Source organism: Equus przewalskii, chromosome 12, assembly GCF_037783145.1.
Source record: "Equus przewalskii isolate Varuska chromosome 12, EquPr2, whole genome shotgun sequence".
Lineage (NCBI taxonomy): Eukaryota > Metazoa > Chordata > Mammalia > Perissodactyla > Equidae > Equus > Equus przewalskii.
Genome location: NC_091842.1, coordinates 41,106,647 through 41,132,547, shown reverse-complemented (window position 1 = coordinate 41,132,547; position 25,901 = coordinate 41,106,647). Strand labels below are relative to the sequence as shown.

The 25,901-nt window shown below is 50.7% G+C and overlaps 2 protein-coding genes across 5 annotated transcripts in view; one reads left to right on the top strand and one right to left on the bottom strand.

Moving 5' to 3' along the window:
• Positions 1 to 553: 553 nt before the first annotated feature.
• HAGH (hydroxyacylglutathione hydrolase) overlaps positions 554 to 25,901 on the bottom strand; it is a 28,639-nt gene continuing 3,291 nt past the window's right edge. Inside the window, exons 1-9 of one of the 4 annotated variants that reach the window (XM_070568824.1) lie at positions 20,730 to 20,986; positions 17,203 to 17,378; positions 16,063 to 16,127; positions 13,752 to 13,869; positions 12,658 to 12,766; positions 8,830 to 8,933; positions 8,327 to 8,428; positions 1,411 to 1,490; positions 554 to 862 (exon numbers count right to left, since the gene is read on the bottom strand). In XM_070568824.1, the coding sequence (XP_070424925.1) occupies positions 763 to 862; positions 1,411 to 1,490; positions 8,327 to 8,428; positions 8,830 to 8,933; positions 12,658 to 12,766; positions 13,752 to 13,869; positions 16,063 to 16,127; positions 17,203 to 17,378; positions 20,730 to 20,892 (1,017 nt within the window). In that variant the 5' untranslated portion in view covers positions 20,893 to 20,986 and the 3' untranslated portion in view covers positions 554 to 762. Of the gene's footprint in view, positions 863 to 1,410; positions 1,491 to 8,326; positions 8,429 to 8,829; positions 8,934 to 12,657; positions 12,767 to 13,751; positions 13,870 to 14,482; positions 15,089 to 16,062; positions 16,128 to 17,202; positions 17,379 to 20,289; positions 20,608 to 20,729; positions 20,987 to 25,901 lie in introns of those variants that run through there. The other 3 variants (XM_008506559.2, XM_008506560.2, XM_070568825.1) reach the window with 3 other exon arrangements.
• Positions 21,295 to 22,687, top strand: FAHD1 (fumarylacetoacetate hydrolase domain containing 1). Its single transcript, XM_008506561.2, has one exon. The coding sequence runs from the start codon at positions 21,295 to 21,297 to the stop codon at positions 21,958 to 21,960; it is 666 nt and encodes a 221-aa protein (XP_008504783.1). The 3' UTR covers positions 21,961 to 22,687.

Genomic DNA, 25,901 nt, shown 5'->3' with positions numbered 1-25,901 from the left:
CTCGGAGCTCCGTGGGCACCACGTGACAGAGGCTCCCAGCCCGCGTGCCCTGGCCCGACCCCCGGCAGGCCCTGCGGAGGAAGGCGGCTCTTCACCACTGCCCAGCCTCCAGCCTCCGGCCTCACGCACAGCTGTGCTCCGGCCACGAACTGCTCGCTGCCCCAGCCGAGGTAGGTGCTCAAGGCCGGACCCAGCCTGGGCTGGGCTGGGCTGGGGTTCTGCTCCACGTCAACACACAAATGCTCTGCGAAGACGCCGACACAGGACCTCTGAGGATGACTTCCTCTAGAGGCAGCTGGGGGAGGGGGGAGGATGAGGAGGAGGAGGTGGGCGCAACACCAGGTATCTCCCTGCAGTGCCAGGAAAATGAGGGGCGAGCACCCCCCGCCCCCTCTGGGGGCCCTGTTCTGGTCAGCATGGACTTGAGGGGGGTGACAGCAGGGACGTGCAGTCCGGGCAGGGAAGGGGGCAAGTCTTGTTGGGGCATCGTGTAGGGGGTCACATGGGGGCCCCAGGAAAAGGCCAGAGAGAACACACAGTCTGCAAGCGGAGCTTCCAGGGATAAACGCTTCCTAGCTGCTTCTCTTATAGATATGCGTTAGGACATTTGATAACACAAGCAGAGGGCTCTGAAATTAACTTAAGATTAAACCAAGACTGAATCTCCACACTTCTAGCAGAAAATTCACCTAAAACATCTGATACCCGAATGCGCTTGAAGGCGGGGGCAGCAGCCATAGGCGCCCAGGCCCCGCAGCCACCTCAGTCCCGGGGCACCTTGAAATGGTCCTTCTCTTTGCGGATGGCCCTCATGGTGGTCACAGGGTCCGTCTCACCCGCATGCTGCTGCACAGTCTTCTCCCTGTGGAAGCCAAGCGCCAGGCTGCAGGCTGCACACTGCACCTGCCAGGCCCACCACGCCTCCCAGGGCACCAGGGAGGAAAGGAGCCCGGAGAAGTCGGGACCTTCTTAAAATGAAGTGCGACAGCCAATGGCCAACTTGGGTGTTCCTCACTGTGGAAGACATGCTGGCCGAGCCTAGTCCCGCCAGCGACCCAGAGAGTGGAGACACCAACTCCACACTGGTGTCTGGCACTGCCCAGGTGGCACAGCACCACAAAGCTCTCTGAGAACCCACCTGGCCTGCCTAAGGGACCTTGGCCATGGTTAGAGAGGACCCCAGGCCCTTGCCAGCATGCCAAGGGCACTGGCTTTTAACTCACCCCTGACTTTTAAGAAAAAGTGTCTGATTCTTTGGCTACAATTAATAAAGATTTCAGGGCAGTCTCCTCTAGCATTTGGGATCTTCAGAAGGAGTTTCAATGAGCGGACATTGTTCAGCTGTGCTCGAGGGAAGCAGAGGCGAAGACGCCCCAGGTTGGGGTGGCGCCCCTCCCACGACACCCTCACCTCACTCTCATGAATGGGTTGTAGGTGAACTCCTCCGCTATGGTGGACGGCACTGTGGGCTCCCCGATACTGTACTTTTCCTGCAAAAGAAACAGATCACTTTAACACGGAAACTTCTAACAATGACATTTCAGAATACCTTCTAGCGATCTTGCAACATCCTCTGACTGAGAAGGCAAAGTGAGCAGAGTCAGCTCAGTGCAAGGACTTGAAGACGTGAGTGTTGAGCTGCCAGTGACAACCCGGCCCTCCTTCCCTTGCTAGCCTGGGGATGGAGGGGGACATGGAGCTTTCTTTTTATGAATATGAAGTTTATGTTTTACATTACAGAAGTAATAACCAGCAAAAGTGCAGAAAACATAAAAAAGAAGAAACGCCCACAGCTACACCCCCAACACAGCATGTGGGTTGTGCACAGCACAGCTGGGAAGCAGAGCAAGGCGACAGGTGCCCGGGTTCCCTCCTCTGGGATGAGAGCCCCCTGGAAGGCGTGGTGAGCTCTCATCACAGGTTGGTTGGGCAGGGCTTCCCCTTCACAGGCTCCTAGGAAGGATCCAGGAAGAGCCCTCAGTGGGCAGCTGGTCACCTCCACGGGGGATGACCTCACTCCTATCAACACTGAGCAGGGCAGACAGGGAGAAGATGTAAACCAGGCCATCTGGCCAACTGTTAGCTCCCATAGAAAGTCCTATAGGAAAAAGCTCAGAGTTAACAGCTCGGGGGGTGGGGGGTCTCTACCCTTCCCACAGCCCCTGCCCTTCTACTGCCAGGCTAACCTGGAGGGCTACAGGGCCAGAGCTTGGACAGTAGCTGTCAACACCCACACCCAGGCTTCCTGACCACTGGGGGCCCTTGGACCAAGGGTCCTGATCCCACCCCTTGATCCCTTGAGCAGTGGCATCAAGAAGTAATCCTTCAACCGCTGGAGGTGTGTCGAGTAGGGGTCTGGTGGGAGGTCAAGATGAAAGCTTATTGCTAATTTCTGATCTTTCCCTTCTGGTGAGAATAAGCTTAGAATGTTTTATAATATTCCTTGTGCTTCCTCCAGTATTCTCACTCGTCCTAAGAAATCTTCTTCCACGTCCTATGAGGAAAGATTAACTCTCCTAAGGGTCATTTTAAAACAGGGCCTTCCATGTGTAGATGGGGGAGTGTAAACTGTCATAATCTTTTGGATTATTTATTGAGTGTTAACATGTAGCAATGTTTCCTACAGAAGCATGAAGCATGCAGAAACGTGAAGACTTAGGTATGAGGATGTGCACTGCACCACAGTTCATAGGAGCAAAAAAAATTAAAAACTCTAAATGTCCTTCCCAGTGGGATCAGTAAAATGATTTATGGTGACATCTATGCATTAGTATATTTTGCTTACTAAAAAGAGTGAAAGTAAGATGGATGGCTAGACAGTAAGAAGTATAGTAAGATGTTAATAGTAGAAAGTGGATGTTGTATATATGAATGTTCACAATGCAAATTCCTTCGACTTTTCTATATGTGTGAACATTCTCATAATAAAATGTTGAAAAGACTAAAAAAGTTTACCACAATTCAATATAACCCATGTGTCAAAGAAGAAATTACAAGGGATATTTTTTAAATATTTCGAATTGAAGATAATGAAAATACAATGTATCAAAGTTTGTGGGATGCTGCTAATGCAATACTTAGGGGTAAGTTTTTAGCTTTAAATGCTTATATTAGAAAAGAAGAAAGGTCTAAAAATCAATGACCTTGGGTTCCATTTTAAGAACCTATAAAAAGAAGAGCAAAGTAAATCCAAAGCCAGTAGAGGAAGGAGTTAAAAAAGATTAGAGCAGAAATCAGTGCAATGGATAAACAAACAAGGAAAGCTAAGGGAAATTTTTTCTTTTAAAAGATCAACAGAATTGATAAAAATGATGAAGAAAAAGAACACAAATTGCCAACATCAGACATGAAAGAGGGGCCATCACAACAGATCCAACAGATATTGGGTGGGGGGGATTATACTGATCTAATTGAATTAAAAGTAAAAACTAAAACTATAAAACTTCCAAAAACAAAAACAGGAGACTTTTTTTGACGTTGGGAAAAGCAAAGATTTCTTAGATTGGAGACAAAAGGTATGAAACATAAGAGAAAATTAATATACTGGACTTCATCAAAATTTAAAATGTTTGCTCTTCAAAAGGCATTGTTGAGAAAATAAAAGGCAAGAAACAGAATGGTAGAAGCTATTCACAATACATATATCTGACAAAGGACTTGTATCCAGAATATACTTTAAAAAATCTTATTATTCAATAACAAAAAGACAATCCAGTTTTTTAAATGGGTTTGACACTTGAACAGACTTGAACTAACACCTCACAAAAATGGCCAATAAGCACTTAAAAAGATGTTCAACATTGTTAGGCACTGAGGAAGAGCAAATGAAACCAATAAACTCATTGAAATGACTAAAATTTAAAAGGTTGACAGTACCAAGTGTTGGTGAGGATGTGGAACAACTGGAACTCTAGTACTTTGCTAGCACTAATGTAAAATAATACAGTCACTTAGGAAAACAGTTTAGTGGTTTCTTTACAAGTCAAACATACACATAACATAGCCCAGCCATTCCACTCGTAGGTGTTTACTCAAGATAAATTAAAACATATGTCACACAATGACCATAGCAGTTTTATTCACAATAACCAATAACTGGAAGCAACACAAATGTCTATCAACAGATGAATGGATAAACAAAATGTGGTATCTCCAAACAACTGACTACTATTCAGCAATAAAAAGGAACTACTGAAACATGCAGCAACACAAATGAATCTCAAAATCATTCTGCTGCGTGAAAAAGAGATAGAAGAGCACATATTGTGGAGTTTCATTTACATAAAATTCTAGAAAATGCCACTAGGGTCTAGTGGCATGCAACAGATCAGTTGTCTGGAGCCAGGGCAGAGAGAATGAGGCATGAGAAAGCTTTCGGGGGTGATGGAAATGTTCTGTATCTTAATTTTAGTGGTAGTCATTTATTGGTAAATACGTGTCAAAATTCACTCAATTGTTCACTTTAAACTGATGCAGTTTATACGTGTGAAGTAAACCTGAACAAAGGTGCTATTAAAAAAGGGAACAGTATGAAAACTATGTCAACAAATTTGAAAACTTTGATGAAATGGAAAAATTCATTGAAAGACACAAGTTACTAACAAAAATGACTCAAGAAGATATAAAAATCTAAGAGTCCTACACAAATTAAAGACATTAATTCATAACAAAAACAATCTTTCCACAAAAAGAAGTTAATGTCCAGATGGCTTCACCAGTGAATTCTAACAAACATTAAAGGAAGAAATCATAATAATCATAAAAAACTCTTTCAGAAAATAGAAGGAAACACTTTCCAACTCATTTTATGAGGCCAGCTTACCCTCATATTAACACCAAAAACATTACAAGAAAATAAAACTACAGATCAATATCCCTTATGAACACAGACATAAAAATAGACTCTAGCAACGTAATACACCAAGATTAAGGTTGGTTTAACATTTGAAACCAATTGATGTACTCCACTATACTAATAGAGTAAAAGAGAAAAAACATAACAGAAGAAGAAAAATCATTTGAAAAAATTAAACACCCACTTATGATAAAACTCTCAGAAAACCAGGAATATAAGTGAACTTCATCAACCTGATAAAGAGGATCTTACAAAAAACCCACAGCTAGTATCATACTTAATGGTGAAACACTGAATGCTTTCCCCCTAAGACTGGGAACAAGCCAAAGATGTCCACTCTCACCACTTCTATTTAATGTTGTACTGGCGAGCTTAGCCAGTGCAATAAGACAAGAAAAATAAATAAAAGGCATAGAGATTGGAAAGGAAGAAATAAAGCTCTGTCTGTTCATTGATGGCATGATTGTGTGCTAAGGAATCTAGGAAAAAGATACTAGAATAAGTGAGTTTAGCAAGGTCACAAGAATACAAGGTCAAATACAAAAATAAAGTATATTTATAAAGACTATCAACAAATAATCATTTATAATAGAATCCAAAAACATGAAGTCCTTAAGGATATGTTTAACAATATGTGTAATTTCTTTAAAAATGACAAAGTATTGCTGAGAAAAACTAAATACTTCAATAAATGGAAAGCTATAGCATATTCATGGAAAGACTTAATATTGTTAAGATCTCAATTCTCTCCATGTCTTTTGTTACAACATAGTTCCAATTAAAAGCCAAGCTGACTTTTTTGTAGAAATTTAGATGATCCTAAAACTCATATGGAAATGCAAAAGACTTAGGAGAGCCAAAACCACTTTTGAAAAAGAATAAAGTTAGAGGATTTATACTACCTGATTGCCAGACTTATGATAAGCTATAGTAATCAAAGTGTATAACTGATGCAAGGATAAATTATATCGATCAACAGAACAGAATAGAGAGTCCAGAAGCAGGTTCGTGCCTACATGGTCCATTCTATTCTGCAAAGACACCAAGGTAATCCAATGAGGAAAGGACTGTCTTTTCAACAAACGGTGCTGAGCAACTGGGTGTCAATATGCAAAAAAAGTGACCTTCTCTGACTTTACACCATACACAAACATTGACTTGAAATGGATCATTGACCTAAACATAAATCTATATAAACATAAAAGCTAAGACTGTACAACTTCTAGAAGGAAACATAGGCAAAAGTCTTTGTGATGTAGAGGTATGTAAATATTTCTTAGATAAGACACAAAAAGCATAAAAAAATTAATAAACAGAACTTCACCCAAAGTATAAACTTTTATTCTTTGAAAGACACTGTTGAGAAAATGGAAAGGCAAGCCACAAACTGGGAGAAAATATTTGAGGTATATATCTGACAAAGACTTGTTTGTAGAATATATAAGGAATTTTTACAACTCAGTAAGAAGACAACTCAATTTTTTAAATGGACAAAAGATTTGAACATACACTTCACAAAAGACAACATATAGAAGGCCAATAAGCATGTGAAAAGACACTCAATTTCATTAGCCATCAGAGAAATGTAAATTTTAAAACCACAGTGAGATACCACTACACACCTATTAGAATGACTAAAATTTAAAAGACCAACAAGAGGCTGGCCCCATGGCGTAGTGGTTAAGTTCAGCGTACTCTGCTTTGGAGGCCTGGGTTCACAGGTTTGGATCCTGGGCGTGGACCTCCACCACTCATCAGCCATGCTGTGGTGACAACCCACATATAAAGTGGAGGAAGACTGGCACAGATGTTAGCTCAGGGCTAACCTTCCTCAGCAAAAAAAAAAAACAAAAGATCAATAATCCTAAGTGTTGGTGAGTGTGTGGAGCAACTGAAACTCATAGACATTGCTGGTGGAAATGCCAAATGGTACAATAAATTGGAAAACAGTTTGGGAGTTTCTTAAAAGTTAAACATACACTTACCATACAACCCAGCAATTCCACTCCTAGGTATGCACCCACACGCGATGAAAACATGTGTCCACACAAAGACTTGCACACAAACGTTCATAGCAACTTTATTTGTAATAGCAAAAAACTGGAAACAACCCAAGTGTCCATCCACAGATGAGTGGATAAACAAATTGTAGTATATCCATATGAGACACTACTCAGAAATAAAAGAGAACACAATGAATCTCAAAACATGAATGCTGAGCAAAAGAGGCGGACACAACAGAGTAACGTTATAGGCCACCTTTTGTATGAAACACTAGAAAGGAGTAATCTATCATGACAGAGCATGTGAGCAGTTGGGGGCCTGAATGGGAAAAGGCAAGGGAAGCTTTTGGGGAGCGGAATGTTCTGTCTCTTGATTGTGGTGGGGGTTACCCGGATGCACACCCTGTCAGAATTCGCTAAACTATATACTTTCACACAGAACAGGTAAGTTTTACTGTATGTAAATTATCCTCAATAAAGACTCGTTTTTAAAAAGCAGATAACTGGGAAAAGAATGAGTCCAATATGTATGGATTGCTATGGAAAGAGCACTAAGATGTGTTAAGTGAGAAGGAAGCCACAAAACAATAAGTATAATTTTTTATATTAAGAAAAGTTTTCATATATGCACACTGTAAAAAAATGGGATAATATTTATCAACTGATTGATTAAGGTAGTGTTTGAATTTTTATAAGTACTATTTCGTAAGCCCACCCCCAAAAATTGATAAAATATGCTCAACAAAAACAGGTGATCTGTTAAAAAAACAAAACTCTACGAGGTGGTGTTGCTCACCGAGCTCAGCAGAAGGGAGCCTGGCACCTGCGGCCTCCCGGGTGCATGTGTTTCCTACTGACACCATTTCTCAGTGACTGTAGGGGGACACAGCCCCCGAGTCCAGCAGAAACTCCTCAGCCCAGCCACCCGCAGCAGCATTCCCAAACCCCCACAGAAGATGCCTCCAGGACCCCAAGCCAGGCCCTGGGCTGAGCTGCGCAGCACAGTGGGTGCCAGCACATCGGGAGCCCTGGCTGAAATAAATGCCTTGCAGACAAGCAGCCTCCAGGTGAATTCCGCCACTCTGAGGAGAGTGCAGGGGCAGTTTCCCCAGACAAGGAGGCTGAGGTGGTGCCACATGGTCCCTCCAGACCGTGCAGCCCAGGACGTGGGAAACAGGCTGGGGACCTGCAGCTTCGGCCTTGCCTGGGCGCTTGCTGGAAATGCAGAATCCCAGGCCCAGCCCGGACCCATCGAGTCAGAAAGGATCTTAGCGAGACAACCAGGGCTCCCCTGAGCAGTTAGCTGGGCTGGTCTAAAACCTGTCTGATTCACCAGCCCAAGGAGCACTTTCTGCCCACTCTGGGGATAGCACTGTCAGTGCCAAGGACCTGGACCCTCTGTGCACCCAGGGAAGTCACTTCACAGTGACTGTCCCACAGGATGTGCCCCGGAGCACATCCCACTCACCTTGGCCCAGGCCAGTTTCTCCTGAATGGCGGCATTGTTGGGCTCCACGTGGCGAGCGAACTTGAGGTTGTTGATGGTGTATTCGTGGCCACAGTACACTCTCTGGGAAAAAGCCAAACCTGTGAGCTCTGAAGAGACTCATTAATCGGCCCTCAAACCCCTCAGAGACAGGATGGAGGGGCCCCGGGCTGGGTCCAGCCAGCAACACCCATGGAGATGTCCCTTAGGGCAAGGACACTTCTTGCGTGTAGGTTAAACAACAATAAAGAGTACATTAGAAGAGGAACCACGCTCCAGAGGAAATGCCTCTGCCCTCCCGCTCTTGCCAACATGCAGGAGAGGCCTGTGTGGCCACAGTGGGGGAGCCAGGCTGTGAGGGCTGACGGCTCCGAAAGGGGCCAGGATGGCGGTGAGGGGACAGAGCACGCAGGCGGTGTCCTCACAATGCCCTAGTCATGGTGAGCTTGATGGCGGGTGGCCCAGGGAGTGGCGGGGCTGCCTACTGTGTCTGGAGGGAGCCGGCCCAGGACCTCGAGCAGGGCTTTGTACATCTCATCTGCCGTCCCTTCATAGAACTTCCCACAGCCGGCCACAAACAAGGTGTCACCTGAAAAACAGCACAGCCATGAGCAGCGGAGGGATCACCAGCAGGATGCACCTCCTTGAGGGGCTAAGTTCAGCTCCCAGACAGTGCTGACCACCCCACAGTCCATGGGCTGCACCCACAGCCAGGGCTCCACTCTGAGCCCTGGGCTGACCAGGGCCCAGCCCCGGCCCCGACCTCCACCCAGGTGCCCGACAGGACCTGAAGACGACCCACAATGCTCAGTCCCCACGCTCCCCAGACCTTTTCCCTCAAGCCTCACTAACAAGCACCACCAGCCCCCCAAGAGCTGTTCAGATCCAAACCTTAGGGTCAGCCTGACTCCTCCCTTCACTGCCCAGTCCTATCAGCTGTAGCTCTGAGGCCCCCAAAACTAAGCCCTACTCCCCACCTGCCCAGCAGCCCCCTCCCAGGCCCAGCTTCCTGTGTCTTCCCTTATTCCCAGCAGCCAGCGCCATCCTATCAGAGCACCCTCTGTGATCTCACCAGCCTCTGCCTCGGCCCTCCAGGAGCCCCGCACGAGGTACCACAGCCCACAAGGCGCCTCGAGACGTGGACTTGCTGCCATCCACTCAGCCCTTTCCTGCCTCAGCCCTTTAGACGATGTCCCCTCCACCTGACACCTGCCAGGTCTCTATGCATTGCTGCTTCCTTCCCCTGGGGATCTTCCCCGAGAATGGGCTCTGTGCCCAGTGGAAACCCAAGGTGCATTTGTTCTCCAGGTCCCTGTGGTGGGCAAAGCCTGGGGCCCCCCAACATTGCATGACACTCTTCCTCCATCAGCACTTGCCAGGCCTCTTCCCAGGGAGCCCCGGCCCACACCCCAGAACCATGGAGCTGTCCCAGGTAGGAGCCGAGGCCCACCGGGTGGGCGTGGTGCAGCACTGCCCCCTCAGAACAGGACAACAGGATGAGGTAGAAGGGCAGCCTGCGACAGAGGACTGGGGCCCTGCCCCTGAAGGACCATACAACCTCAAATCTGGGGACCAGCAAGAGGCCAAGGAGACCCCAGAGGAGGATGGGCCACGCAAAGGTGCAGGAGGCTGAAGGGTCTGGCCCTCCCTCCAGGGACAAGCAGCACCTGCTATTTCCAAGCCCAGGAACTTCACGGGCCTCCTGCCATCAGGGGGAGCCAGCCTGGGCCTCCTCCTTTTGGGGGCCGCATCCTCACTGGCAGCATCACAGCACCAAGGACAACTGAGAGACCCGGGGACCTACATGCCTCCCCTGGTGGCCAGGACGGCTGTCCTCCTGTACCCCCAGCCTCCCACTGTGCCCCTCTCACCCTCCAACATCATCTGCCCTTATCTGGGGGCGTCCCACCTCCTTGGCAGGCCTCTCCTCCCCCACAAGCTCTGCAGAGCCAGCTTGCCACTCTCCTCTCCACACGCCGCCAGACTTAGCCCAAGGTTCTAGCATCCACTGTGGCCTCCCCTTCCCGGCCACCTGAGCTGCTCCCGTGGCCTTGGCACTCACTGCCATGAGCTGGGGTCCCAAATCTTAGGTCCCAGACCACAACCTCTCAAACACAGAGGCCCCACTGGGTGACATCGCCGCACCCTGCTTTCACACCCAGGCCTGTACCCCAGGCCACCTTCCTCTCCTCCTCCCTGTCCATCAGCACCCAGTCCTGCCCACCCCATCCCAGGCTGCAGCCACACGCTTTCCTGGGCTGTGGCCGCCTCCACTTATGTTCTCTTCCCTCGGCTCAGCTGGCCCCAGAGGGGAAGGGAGTGTGGCCCTGGGTCACTCAGAGCTGGGCCTGGGGCCTCCGATCACCTCACCTCTGGATGCTGCAGGTTCCTCAGCTGTGCACACACAGGCCAGCCAGGGCCCTGCTGGTCCGTCTGTTTCCCACACCATTAGTCCTCACCGTCAATGTCCCAGACACCTTCACTTCACCACGAGGACACCAAACCATTTCCACATATTTTTTACAAAAGTTACCAACAAGACAGGGCACTTCCCTGCCAGCTGCTCTCACTTAGACGATAGGCACAACACGTGCAGGGCACGGTTCAGGGTCAGTGTCCGGCGGCAATCAGCCCACCACACACCTTCCAAAGCGGGGCGTGGCTTCTGATATGGGCACAGTCCCAAGGGTGCCCGCCTCGCTCGTGGGGTCATCCCTACAGGCCTGCACGCTCCCCAGGTCCTGACAACCCGAGAGCAGGCACTGTCATCCCACCTGCCTGCTGGGCAGACCGACGTCCAGTGGTTGACACGGCGTAGTAAGAGGAGCGTGGACGTGCTGGAGTTTACCAGGCCAGGCAGAATTTCCCACCTCTCACCTCACGCCCATCACCACTCGGGGCGGGGGACAGGCCACTCACACCACTCACGCAGGCGCACAGCATTGAACATGGGCCAGTTCACCTGCTCCAGACTATGGTACCGCGAGGCGCATCATGAGCCCCGGGGTGCCCACAACATGCCCAGGGTCCCAGAACCTGCGCTCGGGCCTCAGCTCAGAGCCGGCACTGCCGGCCACTGCAGGGCAGACACTGCAAACGGCTGAGCTTCTTCAAATTAGCTTAGACTTGGGATAACTATGGATTTACAGACAAGCTTCAGAGACGGTTCAGAGGCCCCTACGCACCCCCCTGCTTCATGTCAACATCCGACGTCACCTGGTGCACTTACTGAAATGAGGAGCCTGCCTCCGCACGTGCTATTCAGTCCACCCCACTGAGGCCTCCATGTAGAGCCCCCACGAATGCCCTCCTTCCCACTGCAGGCCCCACTCCAGCCCACCCTGCATCCAGATGTCGTATTTTCAAACAAACTTTTGCTGCAGTTATAACATCAAGATTGTGACTGACATCTCTGGAAGACTCAGAGCTTAAAAACTGTCCATAATCACTGAAAAAGGTAACGAAGGGGGGACCTCCGCACACCAACAGCCCTGCTCTGCTCGGGCTAACACACTCCCAGCTGTTCCCACTCATCCACGGCCAGCTGCTTGCGTCACCCTGAATGCCCAGACATCACACAGCTGTTCGCCTCACAGCTTCCCCAAAGAGCACCAGCATTCTTCCATTTTCTCTCAAAAGGGAAAAAGACCTCCAATTGCTGGAAAGGACCATGTGCCCCAACTTGCTGCTCACACAGCCTGACGCCAGGTGGTGCTCCACAAACCTCACAGACAGTCATGGCCACTGCGGCCTGCAGCCACCACCGCTGTCTGAGCTTCTCGGGCCTGCCGTGGAGGGCACCCTGGACAGGGGCTGGCTACAGGACCCAGCTCAGCTCTCAGCTCACAGAGGGATGGGGCAGAATGAGCACTCGGCACACAAGGTGGGTCTGACTGATTCCACTTGGGGTCTCCCTTGGAGAGTCTCGCTGCCCCCTGCCTTGCCCACATGTCTGCTTCTGGAGAGGTGGGGGCTGGGACTGCATCCCCACCAGGCAGAGTCTCTCAAGGAAAGACTTGTCCCCTGGGCACCTGACCGTGGTGACCAGGATCAGAGGGAGCACATGGGCCAGCCCCACCAGGAGCACCACTCCCCAAGCCCCACCTCCACCCGGCCTGCCTGTGCCCCGGATGTGTTTGAAGCTGAGCCCCAGGCTCCACCCTGAGGGCCGAGGCCCTCCTGGCACAGTCCTGCTAGTGTGCCTGGTAGGAAGCGCTCTCCTCCTCTGCCCAGAGGTTTCTGAAGACATCCCTAAGGCAAGAGAGTCTTTGCAAAGATTGCCCGACCCCCAGCATACACACCTGAACACTCACCTGTGAACACAGCAGGGGGGTCGGAACTATTGGGCTTGGTCACAAAGTAGCAGATGTGTCCAGAAGTGTGGCACGGTGTCGACAGGCACTTGACGTTCAGAGACCCCACCTTAAACAAAGCACGCACGGGCATGTGCTCCCCACGTGCCAGGGAGCCTGTCCTAAGACCCACAGCATATGGCCCCCTGGCCAGCAAAATCCTCCTCAAACCCCAGGCCCACCCACAGCAGGAGCTCCCAGCGAGGATCTGCGGGCTTCCGTCTAGCGGGACGCGGGTCTTGCTGGTGACCGTGGGACTCAGTCCTTGAGTGCGCCCCCAGGTGCAGGGGCCACCCTGGAACCTGAGGTTTGCTGGCGGCAAACCCAAAGGGGCTTTGTCTTCTCCCTCAAAATCAGGCCCAATCTGAACCAGGAGTCTTGCTAGAAAAGATGGTTCTCCTTCTTAGGTGCTTGGCCTTTGGTTTTCTCTCCCTTCTCTGTCTCCACTTCCCCCTGAACTTTTTACTCAAAAATGTTCAAACCTACAAAATAACTGAAATAAAGATGAACATCTGTGTGACCTTTCCCCAGCTCCTCAAATGCTAACGGTTCCCACATCTGGGGCATGTGCTCTCCCCACCCACACTTGATGTCGCACACAGGCTGACAAATCGCCCCTAAGTACTCCAGCTGCGTCAACTAAGAAAAGGACCTCCTCCCACATAACCGCACTACCATCCTCACATCCAGAAATTTCACAGTGATGTGAGAATAAGACCCCACCTAGAGTCCATATTTAAATTTCCCCATTGTCTCAAAACTCTGCCTTCCAGCTTCGCCCCATCCAGCCACCACCTGCACACTTATTTGCTGAGGCAGTCTCAAAAGAGGGGACTGTCCAGGCCCAGGCAGCCCTGAGGCCCTCCATCCACCCACAGGTAAGGCCATCTCCAGAGCCCAAGTGCTCAAGTGCCCCTCTGGGTCCCTGAGGTACAGGAGGGGACAGCCAGGAGGGGGAGGCAGTGTTCCCACGGTGCCCCCTCCCAACACTCTGCTCTAGAGCCTGGAGTCCGGCAGGGCCACATTCGAGCCCATTCTGTTGGCTCATTCCTCACCTGCAGTGTGGACAGGTGCGCGACCTTGTGAGTCAGGGCCCCAATCCGGTCATCACCCCCGTACACCTTTAATCCAGGCTCTAGCTTGATCAGCTTCTCGTTCCCGCCAGCATGGTCCCTAGAAGTCAAAAAGGAGACCTGGGGCTATGCGATACAAAGGGGGTTTGCTTGCTTTTAAACCCTGACCACACAGAATTTCTGTTTCCCCCAGTTATGTTTCTCAGAAGTAGAAATGCATCTTCCAGCACAGGAAACTGGCTTCTTGTCTGTCACCTGGCTCCACTGAAAAGAACATTCTCAGACACCCTGTTCCCAGGAGAAGCACTGCCACACCCCTGCCCTGTTGCTGCAGAAGTTTCCAGAGCAGATGAACCAAATCACAAACACCTGGGTAATCCCTAAGCCTGTCATTCCCAAGTTTTGGGCACATCAGAGTCACCTGTAAAAAGCTGACTCCTGTCCCATATCCTGATGCACTTGGCCTGGGGGTGGCCTGCAGGACAGGAGCTCTAAAAGCCCCCAGGAGATTCTGATGCACAGCCTAGTTTGGCACCCACTGCCCTGAGCAGATCCCAAAGCTGTCTTCTAAAACAGCAATGCCTGGCCACCCAAGGGCAATTTGTCGGCCCAGGGACAGGCCAGCCCGGAATGACCTCCCAAGGTGACTCTAACGTGCAGCCAGAATTGAGGTGTCTCCTGGACATTCATCCAGGGGCTCCCAACGCTTCCCCGGGTCAGTGTGACCTGCACTTCAGGAAGGGGTCAGGAGAAGAGCTCCACTCTCTGGCCTTGTGGGGCCAGAATTAGACCAACGCAAGCCCAGGCAGGGCCCTCAATTCAGGGCAGGGCCAGGAGTGTCCAACATGGGAAGAGCAGCCTTTCCAGGACAAGGCGAGGGCTTTCCTATCGCCCGGGCACACCTGCCCCTCACCACACATCCACCTCCAGCCTCCTCCAGAGGGCCGAGATAACAGGAGGCCCGCCCGCTGCTCCTCTGCCCTTGAGGGCTGATACACATGGGAGGGTCAGCAGAGGCCTCAGCATGCCCATCCTCCGCACACCCATCGCTGATCTGTGACAACGTCAGGGCCACCACCCATAAGTGGGAGGGAGGCGGGGGCCCCGCCCTGGAGCTCCCTTTAGGGCTTGGTTTAGCGTTTTGTTCTAGCACAAACATCAGGTGTGGAGAACGACACTGAAGCAGCGCTGTGTCAGAAAAGTAGCCTTGGACGTGGGGGTGACTTAGGTGGGAGAGAGGCATACTGTGACAGGCTCGGGACAGGAAGTGGAGGCTCCTGCAGCCACACAGAGGGCGCCGGCGGAGGGGCGTGGATTTCCTGAAAGAAAGAGCGGCAGCTCTAAGTAGCACAGGCCAAGGAGAGGCTGCACATGCCCATCCCTAACGCGTTCAGGAATTAACACCTGATGCCCCAGAGGCTAAGCAACCTAAACATTCTCAGTCACTGAGTTACATCAACCAAGAAGTTCCCACCATTGAATAAAGTTTCTCAAACCACGGCCATCCGATACGCCCGTGGAAAAGACATGGAAGGCCTCATTTTACCACGAGGACATGCCCCCAGCTCCGCACAGGCTGGGCCACGGCAAGATGCCACAGGTTCAGGTTCAAAGACACTGGCTGCCCTTGGGCAGTTATTTGAAAAGAAAATTCAGACCCAAATGAACATCTTTTTCTAGCTTTGAAGAGCCTCAAAAGTTTCAAAAACCCAAAAGAAGGGCTTGGGCAGGCAACTCTATCCTAAAACCCAAACACGCATGCTTTTTTCGTCCTTTAGCCTTCACATATCAAAAAATCCACAACCTCTCCAAATATGGCTGCTTGACTTTTAAAAGCACTAACATCTAGACTAGTTTATTCCCTGACATCAAAGCCAACTTTTCATCACACAAGCCCAAGAGCTTTCAAAGACGCTGCTGGAGGCCCTCCTGTGGCCACAGGATCCATAGCACAACCATCTCTTCATGGAGCCCCCAAGTCACCAGACCCTGTCACCAGGGCCGAGGGCCGGGGGCAGCAGCACGGAGGCCAGTGCCCGAAAGCCTTCTCAGTATCCCCCTAGGGGCCGACTTCAGCCGCACAGTAGACACAGCTGTGGGGGAAAAGAGTTTCCAAGGCTCCAAGTCCCCGGGGTTAGAAGTGACCCAGGCTCCCGGATGAGGGAGGGCCCAGAGAGCCTGCAGTGCCCCGGCCGGCCCAGCCAATGGGCGTCTTCAGGGTGCACGTGGCACAGAGCCGTCAGGCCCAAGCAGCTCTGCTGGCGCAGAAGAAGTTGGCCTTCAGAGCACTTACCAGTGGTGGTGGGTGGTGAGCACTGTGGTCAGCTTCACGCCGTGCTTTTTCACTGTTTCCACAACCTGCAAGCAGATGTGAGGCAGGACACAGGCCGGGTCACACTCCCAGCACTGATTTGCTGGGCTGCAGGTGGGGGGTACCCAGCGGAAGCCAGGATGTGCCAGGCCCCGTCCTGACACTGCCAACTCTCCCAGACTCCAGGAGAGCAGGGTGAAGGTGGCCTTTTTCTCTCTTGATCCACTTGGCAGCTCAGTCCCATCCACAACCTCTCCAAACCCCTCCAGCCAAGGCCACCACCCCTAGAGGCAGTGCCAAGGGGCAGGAAGCCTCCAGAAGAGAGGACCATGCCAAGGAGGGCTCCCGCTTCGCCAGACCTGCAGACTTTACAGATGGAGCCCTTTTCTCTCCACACCAAAGCCTTTGGCCAACTCCACCCCTCTCACTGGCCCTTTGCCCCAATAACAGAGTATCTGGACACTAGTTTGTTTTTTGTTTGTTTACTTGTTTGAGGAAGATCAGCCCTGCGCTAACATCTGCTGCCAATCCTCCTCTTTTTGCCGAGGAAGATTGGCCCTGAGCTAATATCGATGCCCATCTTCCTCTACTTTATGGGATGCCTACCACAGCATGGTGTGCCAAGTTGTGCTACGTCCACACCCGGGATCTGAATTGGCGAACCCTGGGCCACTGAAGTGGAATGAGCGCACTTAACCGCTGCACCACTGGGCTGGCCCCAACTAGTCTGTTTTTTAAAAACCAAACGGATCAATTTCTTTTTTTTTTCCTTAAAGATTAGCACATGAGCTAACATCTGTTGCCAATCTTCATTTTTTTCCTTCTTCTTCTCCCCAAAGACCCCCAGTACATAATTGTATATTCTAGTTGTGAGTGCCTCTGGCTGTGCCATGCTGGACACCACCTCAGCGTGGCCTAATGAGCGGTGCCACATCCACACCCAGGATCCGAACCGGCGAGACCCTGGGCTGCTGCCGAGGAGCATGCAAACTTAACCACTCGGCCACGGGGCCGGCCCCCAAACGGATTAATTTCTGACTAGCTTTGGCCAAGTGGCAAGGACACCATGGTTATCAAACCCATCAGGGGATGAAGAAGTGGTGCTGGGGCCACACCTCCCACCTTCTGAGGCTGCACTGGGTCCACAATGGCGGCCTCCTTGGTGTCATCATCGATGATCAGGTACATGTAGTTGTCGGTTAGGGCAGGCAGTAACTCGACCTTCATGCTGCCCTCTTCCACCATCAAGCTCTTCCTTACTTCCGCCTGACGGAGAACGCTTCCCAGAAAGGCTGCACCTGCAGACAGAATGCAGCTTCCGTCAGTGTCTGCATGAGGCCACACAGGGCTCAGACTCCAAAACAAGCCCTCAGACCAGCAGTACAGGTATCCTGGGGACTCGCTATCCCCAGGGATGTGCCATCCCAGGGATGCGACATGGTGAGCATCCAAGCATGAGGCTTGCCATGCCAAGTTTTCTAAGTTCCTTTGATAGAGAATATTCTCATTTAACCACATCTGTAAGGAAAATACAGAAAGTGATTGGTGTTCACATTCATGGAAATCAGCTCTTTCAGACTTATGATCCTTATTTTCTTTTTCTTTTCTTTCTTTTTTTTTGGTGAGGAAGATTGGCTCTGAGCTAACATCTGTGCCAATCTTCCTCCATTTTGTATGTGGGACGCTGCCAAAGCATGGCTTGACGAATGGTGTGTAGGTCCACACCTGGGATCTGAACCTGCAAACCCTGACAGGGAGCATGCGAACTTAACCACTACACCACCAGGCCAGTCCCATTTCTTTTCTTTGCTTCTTTGTTTTTAAAAGATTGGCACCTGAGCTAACATCTGTTGACAAACTTCTCTTTTTTTCTTCTTCTCCCCAAAGCCCCCCAGTACATAGTTGTAGGTCCTTCTGGTTGTGTTATGTGGGATGCCGCCTCAGCACGGCTTGATGAGCAGTGCTATGTCCATGCCCAGGATCTGAACTGGCAAAACCCTGGGCCTCTGAAGCAGAATGCATGAATTTAACCACTATGCCACCAGGCCAGCCCCAGTTCTTTTCTTTTTTTGTTTTTGTTTTGGTTTTTTTTTGAGGAAGATTAGCCCTGAGCTAACATCTGCTGCCAATCCTCCTCTTTTTGCTGAGAAAGACTGGCCCTGAACATCTGTTCCCTCTACCTTATAGGTGGCATGCCTGCCACAGCATGGCTTGGCAAGCAGTGTGTAGGTCCACACCCAGGATCCAAACAGGCGAACCCCGAGCCACCGAAGAGGAACGTGAGAACTTAACTGCTGCATCAGCAGGCCGGCCCCCCATTTGTTTTCTTTTTTGAGGGTCCTAAGAGGACAGAAGTGCCAGCTTGTGGCTGTGATTCAAACCGCTGTCAGATGTGACCACTGCCAGTCCTGGGGTGTCCACAGCCAACTCAGAGAAAAGCCATGAAGAGAGGAACCTAAAGTGAAATTCCCACCTGGGGCACTTCCCCTCAGCACGCTGCTGCCTCTCCAAGCTGACAGTCTGAGTCATGCGCAGTTACTCACACTCCTTCTCAGGCCTCCAGCCAGAGAAGAAAACAACATTCACTTTCGAATGGCAGGAACTGGATATCTGGATAATGCACAAAACCCAGCAAGGTCTGAGAAACGGGAGAGTTGGCCATAATTGTTCTAGATTCGAGCGTGCAGGATATGGAATCACCATCCAACTTAGCCAAAGGACCTGCAGGGTGGGCCAGGAGTGACTGAAGACCAAAAGCACCTCCACCCAGCAGACAGGTGCTGAACTATTTTCAACAACGAAGCTGCTATTCAATCTAAAAATTCACGGAGGCTCCCACAATGCTTTAAGTCTTGGTGTGAAAGGGATTAAAAACACAAAAGGTGACAAAGGACGGCCATGAAATTCTGGGGTAGGTGCTGGGATGGGGGCCTCTCCCAAAAGGGATCTTGAAAGCGGGCAGCACTGAATGACTGACAGACAGACCACACCTCCAGGGGCCGTCTAATGTGAAATTCAACCTTATTTGCCATGGCCAGAGAAACTGCCTGAATTGTAGCTTTAATGATTACACAAAGATATCCAATTCCTCCTTTTCCTTGACAGCCAGCTGGGCATTTTCCAGGCCCTTCTCCTCGTGCACAGCAAAACAGTTTTGTCTGATCAAGTTTCTGTGATAGTCCACCCCTGTAAGCCTCCTCACTATCTGAGCGCAAGGAGGACTACAGGGCAGAGTGTGTAGGGTGGGAGTGGGTGGGAGGAGAGTAGAAGGATTAAAACAGAACCCTGCCCATCTAGGGGCATCCTCCTCAAAGAGGGGCCCCGTTCCTGTGTTTCCCAGGAGAACATCACAGCATGGCCCCAGGGAAGGAAACACTGTTGACAGCGGGTGCTCAGGCTTCTTAAGGTGCCACGAGAGCCTTGTGACCTGGGGAAGGTGCAGTTATTTCTGTCGGCACCACTAGAATCCTTAATCCTTTTCCAAAAATTCCATCACCTAGCCCAGCACTGCCTGAGAAATGCTCCCAGCTCACTGGTTTGAAACTGTGATCTGAATAAGCAGAGGGCACAGAGCCGTTTTGCTGGGCTTCTCTTGAACTGGGCCCGTCCTTCTGCACGGCGTCAAATGGCTGGGGTCCCGTCTGAAGCAGGCAGCCACGTTCTTGCCAGTAGGGATGCGGTCCCACTTACACTGCTGTCTGACTCCTGACACAAAAACTTAGCCCTGAGACTTTGATGTGTGTCCCTCAATGGAAAAAAACAGGCTCTTTCCTTAGTAACGGTGACACATTACCCACTCCAGAACCTTGACCGCTTTCAGCGAGATCTGAGCATGGCCAAGGATGGCTTCATTGCTGGCTCCATCTCCCTACCTAGTGCCCTGTGGCCACTTAGCTTCCTGCCAACCCGTCCTCCCAAAGACCCAGGGTAACCTGCTGCCCCTATGGCCACATCAGCCAGATAAGATACCAGAAAACAGGGACAAGGTGCAAAATCAGGGTGACAATACTCCTAACAAAGTGGACGGACCCTGGCGGCTGGAAGTGCGGCCATCGCAAGCCAGCGTGTCCGGCGCCTGTCATTTTAGAGGCGTGGACGGAGACAGGCCCGGGGAGGCCCAGGGTCCCATAGCTCCCAGGACCCACTCTGGGCGGAACCTGAGCACCGCTCCAGGGTTCCGTCCCTTGTCCCCACTTCAGAATTACGTGCCCCAGGTTTTGCTTGTGAGCCAAAGCTCAGGTGAAAAGACGCGGCTGACTTGGCGGGGCACCGGCGCAGCACCCCGCGGCCTTCGGGCACCGTCCCTCCGCCCGGGGCGGGGCCCTCTGTCTTCAGCCCTCTCTGAGCGTCTGATTTGACCGCGCCGAGCCTGCACGCCGCGGAGACGGTGGCAACCCCGTGTCGATGAAGACAGCGTCAGCCGCGGGGCCGCGACTCCCCGCCGCCCCCACCGGCGCGGGCCCAACGCCCGGCCGCGGCCGCCGGCGCCTCTGGAACCCTCGGGCGCGGCCGCCTAACCGTCACCCCGGCACGACGCCGGCCAGGACCCTCGGGCCGGGCGGCTCGCCGTGCCCCCGCCGGCCGGGCCCCGCGCCCCCGGCCCCCGTCAGGCCCGCCCCTCGGCGCCCTGGCCCGCCCAGCCCACCTACCCAGGCCGCGGCGGGCGCAGACGGCTCCCAGCGCTGCGAAGCTCCGGCGGCCCAGCAGCCGGCGGCCCAGCACCATGACCAGAGCGGCGGGCAGGCGGCTGCGCGAGGGGCGGGCGGGCGCACGCTGGCGCCGCGGCCAATCAGCGCCCGCGCCCGCGCCCATGCCCTCCGCCCACCCCGCCCCCCAGCCAATCCGCGCCCGACTCGCGCCCCCGCCCCAGTCGCGGCCCAATCAGCGCTCGCGTCCAAACCCGTGCCCCTCCCCCGCCCGGCTGCGGCGGGCCTGAGGGTTGGCTGCGAGGTGGGCGGCGGCGGCGGCGGCGAGCCCGAGCCCCCGCCTCTCCTGGGGTACTAGGCCAGCGTCCGGAGGCCGCGCCGCCCCGAGGCAGCCCCTGGACAGGAGCCCAGGAGGCCGAGCGCTGCGACCTCCCGGCACCGGCGGAGCGGAACGGGCCTTCGCGGACGGGACAGCGCTCCGAGGTAGTTGGTCCTCTCCGGGGAGCCATAGGCGTCAGGTGACCGGCTCGACAAGGTCCGTGTGACTCCAGGGCGCCCGGCAGGAGCCATGGCAGCTTCCAGGCCGCTGTCCCGCTTCTGGGAGTGGGGAAAGAACATCGTGTGCGTGGGCAGGAACTACGCGGACCACGCCAGGGAGATGCAGAGCGCCGTGCCGAGCGAGCCCGTGCTCTTCCTGAAGCCGTCCACCGCCTACGCCCCCGAGGGCTCGCCGGTCCTCATGCCCGCCTACAGCCGCAACCTGCACCACGAGCTCGAGCTGGCCGTGGTGATGGGCAGGCGCGGTCGCGCCGTCCCGGAGGCCGCGGCCATGGACTACGTGGCGGGCTATGCCCTGTGCCTGGACATGACCGCCAGGGACGTGCAGGACGAGTGTAAGAAGAAAGGACTGCCCTGGACTCTGGCCAAGAGCTTCACGGGCTCCTGCCCCGTCAGCGCGTTCGTGCCCAAAGAGAAGATCCCTGACCCTCACAACCTGAAGCTCTGGCTCAAGGTCAACGGCGAACTCAGGCAGGAGGGTGAGACATCCGCCATGATCTTTTCCATCCCCTACATCATCAGCTACGTTTCTAAGATAATGACCTTGGAAGAAGGAGATATCATCTTGACTGGGACACCAAAGGGAGTAGGGCCTGTTAAAGAAAACGATGAGATACAGGCTGGCATACACGGGGTCGTCAGTATGAGATTTAAGGTGGAAAGGCCAGAATACTGAGTCTATGCAAAGCACCCTAACTTCTTAGGTTTCAGGAGAAAAGGGAGCAAGACAGAAGCAAGCCAGAAGCAAGCATAGGTTATTAAATGTGACAATCATTTAATTAAAAAATCTTTAAAAATGATTGGATCGCTATGCTTCAACTCAAGGAAGATAGACCCTCCAATTAAAAAGTGATTTAGAAGAGCTGGGCCAGAAATGGAAATGAGAAATGCTGTCTTCCAGGAAACAATCAGAATAAAGTATTTATGATGCTTCCAAAGTGGAGAATTTATGAGGCCAAGTGTTCAGAAGATTTACTCGCCTTTCCTAAAACTGGACTGGCTAAGACTTTTCAGTGAGTCATTCTAAGATCAGTAGTTCAAGATTTAAAATCTGCAAAGGAAGCTGAAAAGAGGGTTTCATCAGTGTTTCCCAAATTTCTGTGATCATGAAAATCAGCTGGAGATATTTATAAAAATAAAAATTTCCAAATTACTGGCACATCCCAGGCCCAATGTATTAATTAATGGGATGGAATTCATCTCCAGCATTCCAAATGATTCTTAACACAGAAATGTGGAAAAACACTACTCCACATAATCAGTGAATTAAAGCTGTATTTAATAAGTGAACAATTGGTGAAGACCTCACTCGTTTACTTAGGGTGTGTACCCTCACCCACAGATTCTGAGTTTGGGAGATAATTTTGAAACTATTGTTTTCCAAATAAATATGCTGTCTTTTGTGTGGCCTAAAAGTGTCCTGACCCCACCCCACCCCACCCCAGCCCCCCCCCCCCCCCGCCCCCCCAGCCAGTGGTGGTTAGTAGGGACAATTGCTCGTTAAAGGACATCAGACCTTGGTCGTGGACCTTTGGCCTGTTAGCACTGCGCTCTATTAACAGTTAATCAGCTCTCTACCTCCTGACCAGAGATAAGGAGGCTTCAGGGAAATTGAATGACTTTTGCTGTCACCTGCTCCCTTCTCTGATGCAAAGCGAGTGCCTGGGGGAGTGCTGCAGGCTTAGGCACGGGCTCCTGCTGTTAGTGCAAACAGAAGGCATCTGCTGGCCCCTTGAAGAAGCCAGAGAACATCTGATTTAGTAACAATAGTTAACATCTCTTGACCACTTAGTGCTACTAGACAGTATGCCAAGAGCTTGTCGTGTATTATTTAACCTTCGACAAAGCTGTGAGGTTGGTATTATTACTGCCATCCCTGTTACACAGATGAAGACACAGATTCAGACACTAGCCAGCCTGGCTCTACAGGCACTCAGCTGAGTGGCAGAGACACTGAGATGGAACCCAGCTATCCCAAGAACAGAACCTGAAGTCTTGACCACAATGCAGGCTGCATCTTTTAAGTAGCTATATTAAAAGATTCATCCCACAACTAGAAGGACCTGCAACTAAGATATACGACTGTGTACGGGGGGGGGGGGGGGTTGGGGAGATAAAGCAGGAAAAAAAAAAAGATTGGCAACAGTTGTTAGCCCAGGTGCCAATCCTTAAAAAAAAAAAAAAGAAAGATTCAAATGTTCAGGTATTATGCAACCCCCACATTTAAATTATAATTTATTATGAGGAAGTGCTATAATTGGATTTGTTTATAAAATGTCATGCTATCTTCTTTTATATTTTAATAAGATTTCTTCTTTAAAATGCTTAAGCAATACATGTTTATTACAGGAGAGTCAGAAAATAGGGATAAGCAAAAAAACGAAACACTCAAAATTTCATCCACCCAGAGACAGCCAGAGTTAAGCATTTAGTGCACATTCTTCCAAGTCTATGGATGTAATTGTAATTTTTTAAATAGAATTTCCTCATACCATACACTTTTCTAACATGCTTCCTCTCCCCCTGCCCCAAAGCCCCAGTACATAGTTGTATATCCTAGTTGTAAGTTGTTCTAGTTCTGCTATGTGGGATGCTGCCACAGCACGGCCTGACGAGAGGTGTGTAGGTCCGTGCCCAGGATCCGAAACGGCAAACCCTGGGTCACTAAAGTGGAGCACGTGAACTTAACCACTCAGCCACGGGGCCGGCCCCTCTAACCTGCTTTTTTCACTGTATGTTGTGTGTCTTTCCATGTCAGTTGGCATGTCAGTACATTTCTGCAGTACTGTTTTCAGTGATTGCATAAGATTCTGAAAGTCAGTCCTCTATATTTGGCCACTGAGATTGTTTCTAATTATTTGCTAGTAGAATTGGCACATTTGTAGTTATTTCCTTTGACTGGGTTCCCATAAGCGGAAGAGTTGAATCAAGGTTGTGCTCATGTTGAAAGTGTATTAATCTAGCTAGCAGATACAAGGTTTAGCTGAGACAAGCCTACCAAGCTGACAGACTTGAAAGCAAGCTAAAGGTCTAAGGCAGGAGCCATGTTCACATGTACCCTCCTTGGGTGGCACAAGCCAGCAGCCAGAGAGTGTACAGTGCCCCTGAGGTCAATGTTCACCACAGTGGTGCCACAAGCTTTGCCACAAACAGCTGACATCAGCATTGCAGGTGTAGCACACAAAGTCCTTGGCTGCAAGAATAAAAACCTAGAGGGGGCCGGCCCTATGGCCAAGTGGTTAAGTTCACACACACCACTGAGGTGGCCCAGGGTTTCACTGGTTCAGCTCCTGGGCACGGACATGGCACCACTCATCAGGCCACGCTGAGGCAGCATCCCACATGCCACAACTAGAAGGACCCACAACTAAAATATACAACTATGTACTGGGGGGATCTGGGGAGAAAAAGCAGACAGAAAAAAAAAAAAAGAAGATTGGCAACAGTTGTTAACTCAGGTGCCAATCTTTAAAAAAAAAAAAAACTAGAAACACCAATTCTCACAATTCCTGATGCTAAAATCACAGTAATCCTAATACTCAGAAGGTACGTTTTCCCCCCAATTTTTTATTTTGAACAAATTTAAATCTATTATAAAGTTGAAAGACTAATACAATGAACTCCATATACTTTTGGCTAGATCCAACAATGGTTAATGTTTGCTATGTCTGTTCTCTTTCTCTCTCTATACACACATACTTGTTGTGGAAAACTGAAACTGGAAATGAGTTGCAGAAACACTCTACCCTTTCAGGACGCATCTCCTAAGAATAAGGACATCTTCCTATATAGCCACAATACTATTATCATAACTTAAGAAAATAATCCATAATATATTAGTCCACACAGAGTATACAGCTTGACTTCTGTTCTTTTGGCCTTTGTAAAAAAAATTATTATTGTTCATTGGGCTTTTATAAAAAATGAATATTCTACATCCACTTAGTATACTATAAACATCTTTCCAGATCAGTGAATATAGATTTTCATAATCTTTTTTTTTTTTTTTTTTTTGAGGAAGATTGGCCCTGAGCTAACATCTGTTGCCAATCTTCCTCTTTTTGTTCGCGGAAGATCGTCGCTGAGCTAACACCTGTGCCAATCTTCCTCTACTTTGTGTGTGGGACACCGCCACAGCATGGCTTGATGAGTGGTGTGTAAGTCCACACCTGGGATCTGAACACATGAACCGTGCGCCACTGAAGTGGAGTGTGTGAACTTAATCACAATGCCACTGGGCCAGCCCCTTATAATCACTTTTAATGGCTGTGTCTTAGATCAGGTACCCCAAAAGCAGAGCTTAAGCTGGGGACTCTTGTTCTTGTGACTTGTTAGGAGTGCTCTCAGGAGAAAGGAAGTGGAGAGGAAGCAGAAAGAGCAGAAAGCAAACAAAGAATGTGGTCTCAGAGCTGGAGATGAGCTTCTGTCTGCTGACCATCCCAAGGGGATGTCATTGCCGGAATCTGCTCCTCCACCCCTCTGGTAACTTCCCCAGGTAACTCTCTGATCTGCATAAAAGCCCAGGGGTAGGTGTGCACCTGCAAGTAAAGAAGATCTAGGTGGGGCCCAACATTCCCCTATAGGTTGCGTAGGTTTCAAATGCTTTGCTACTAGAAA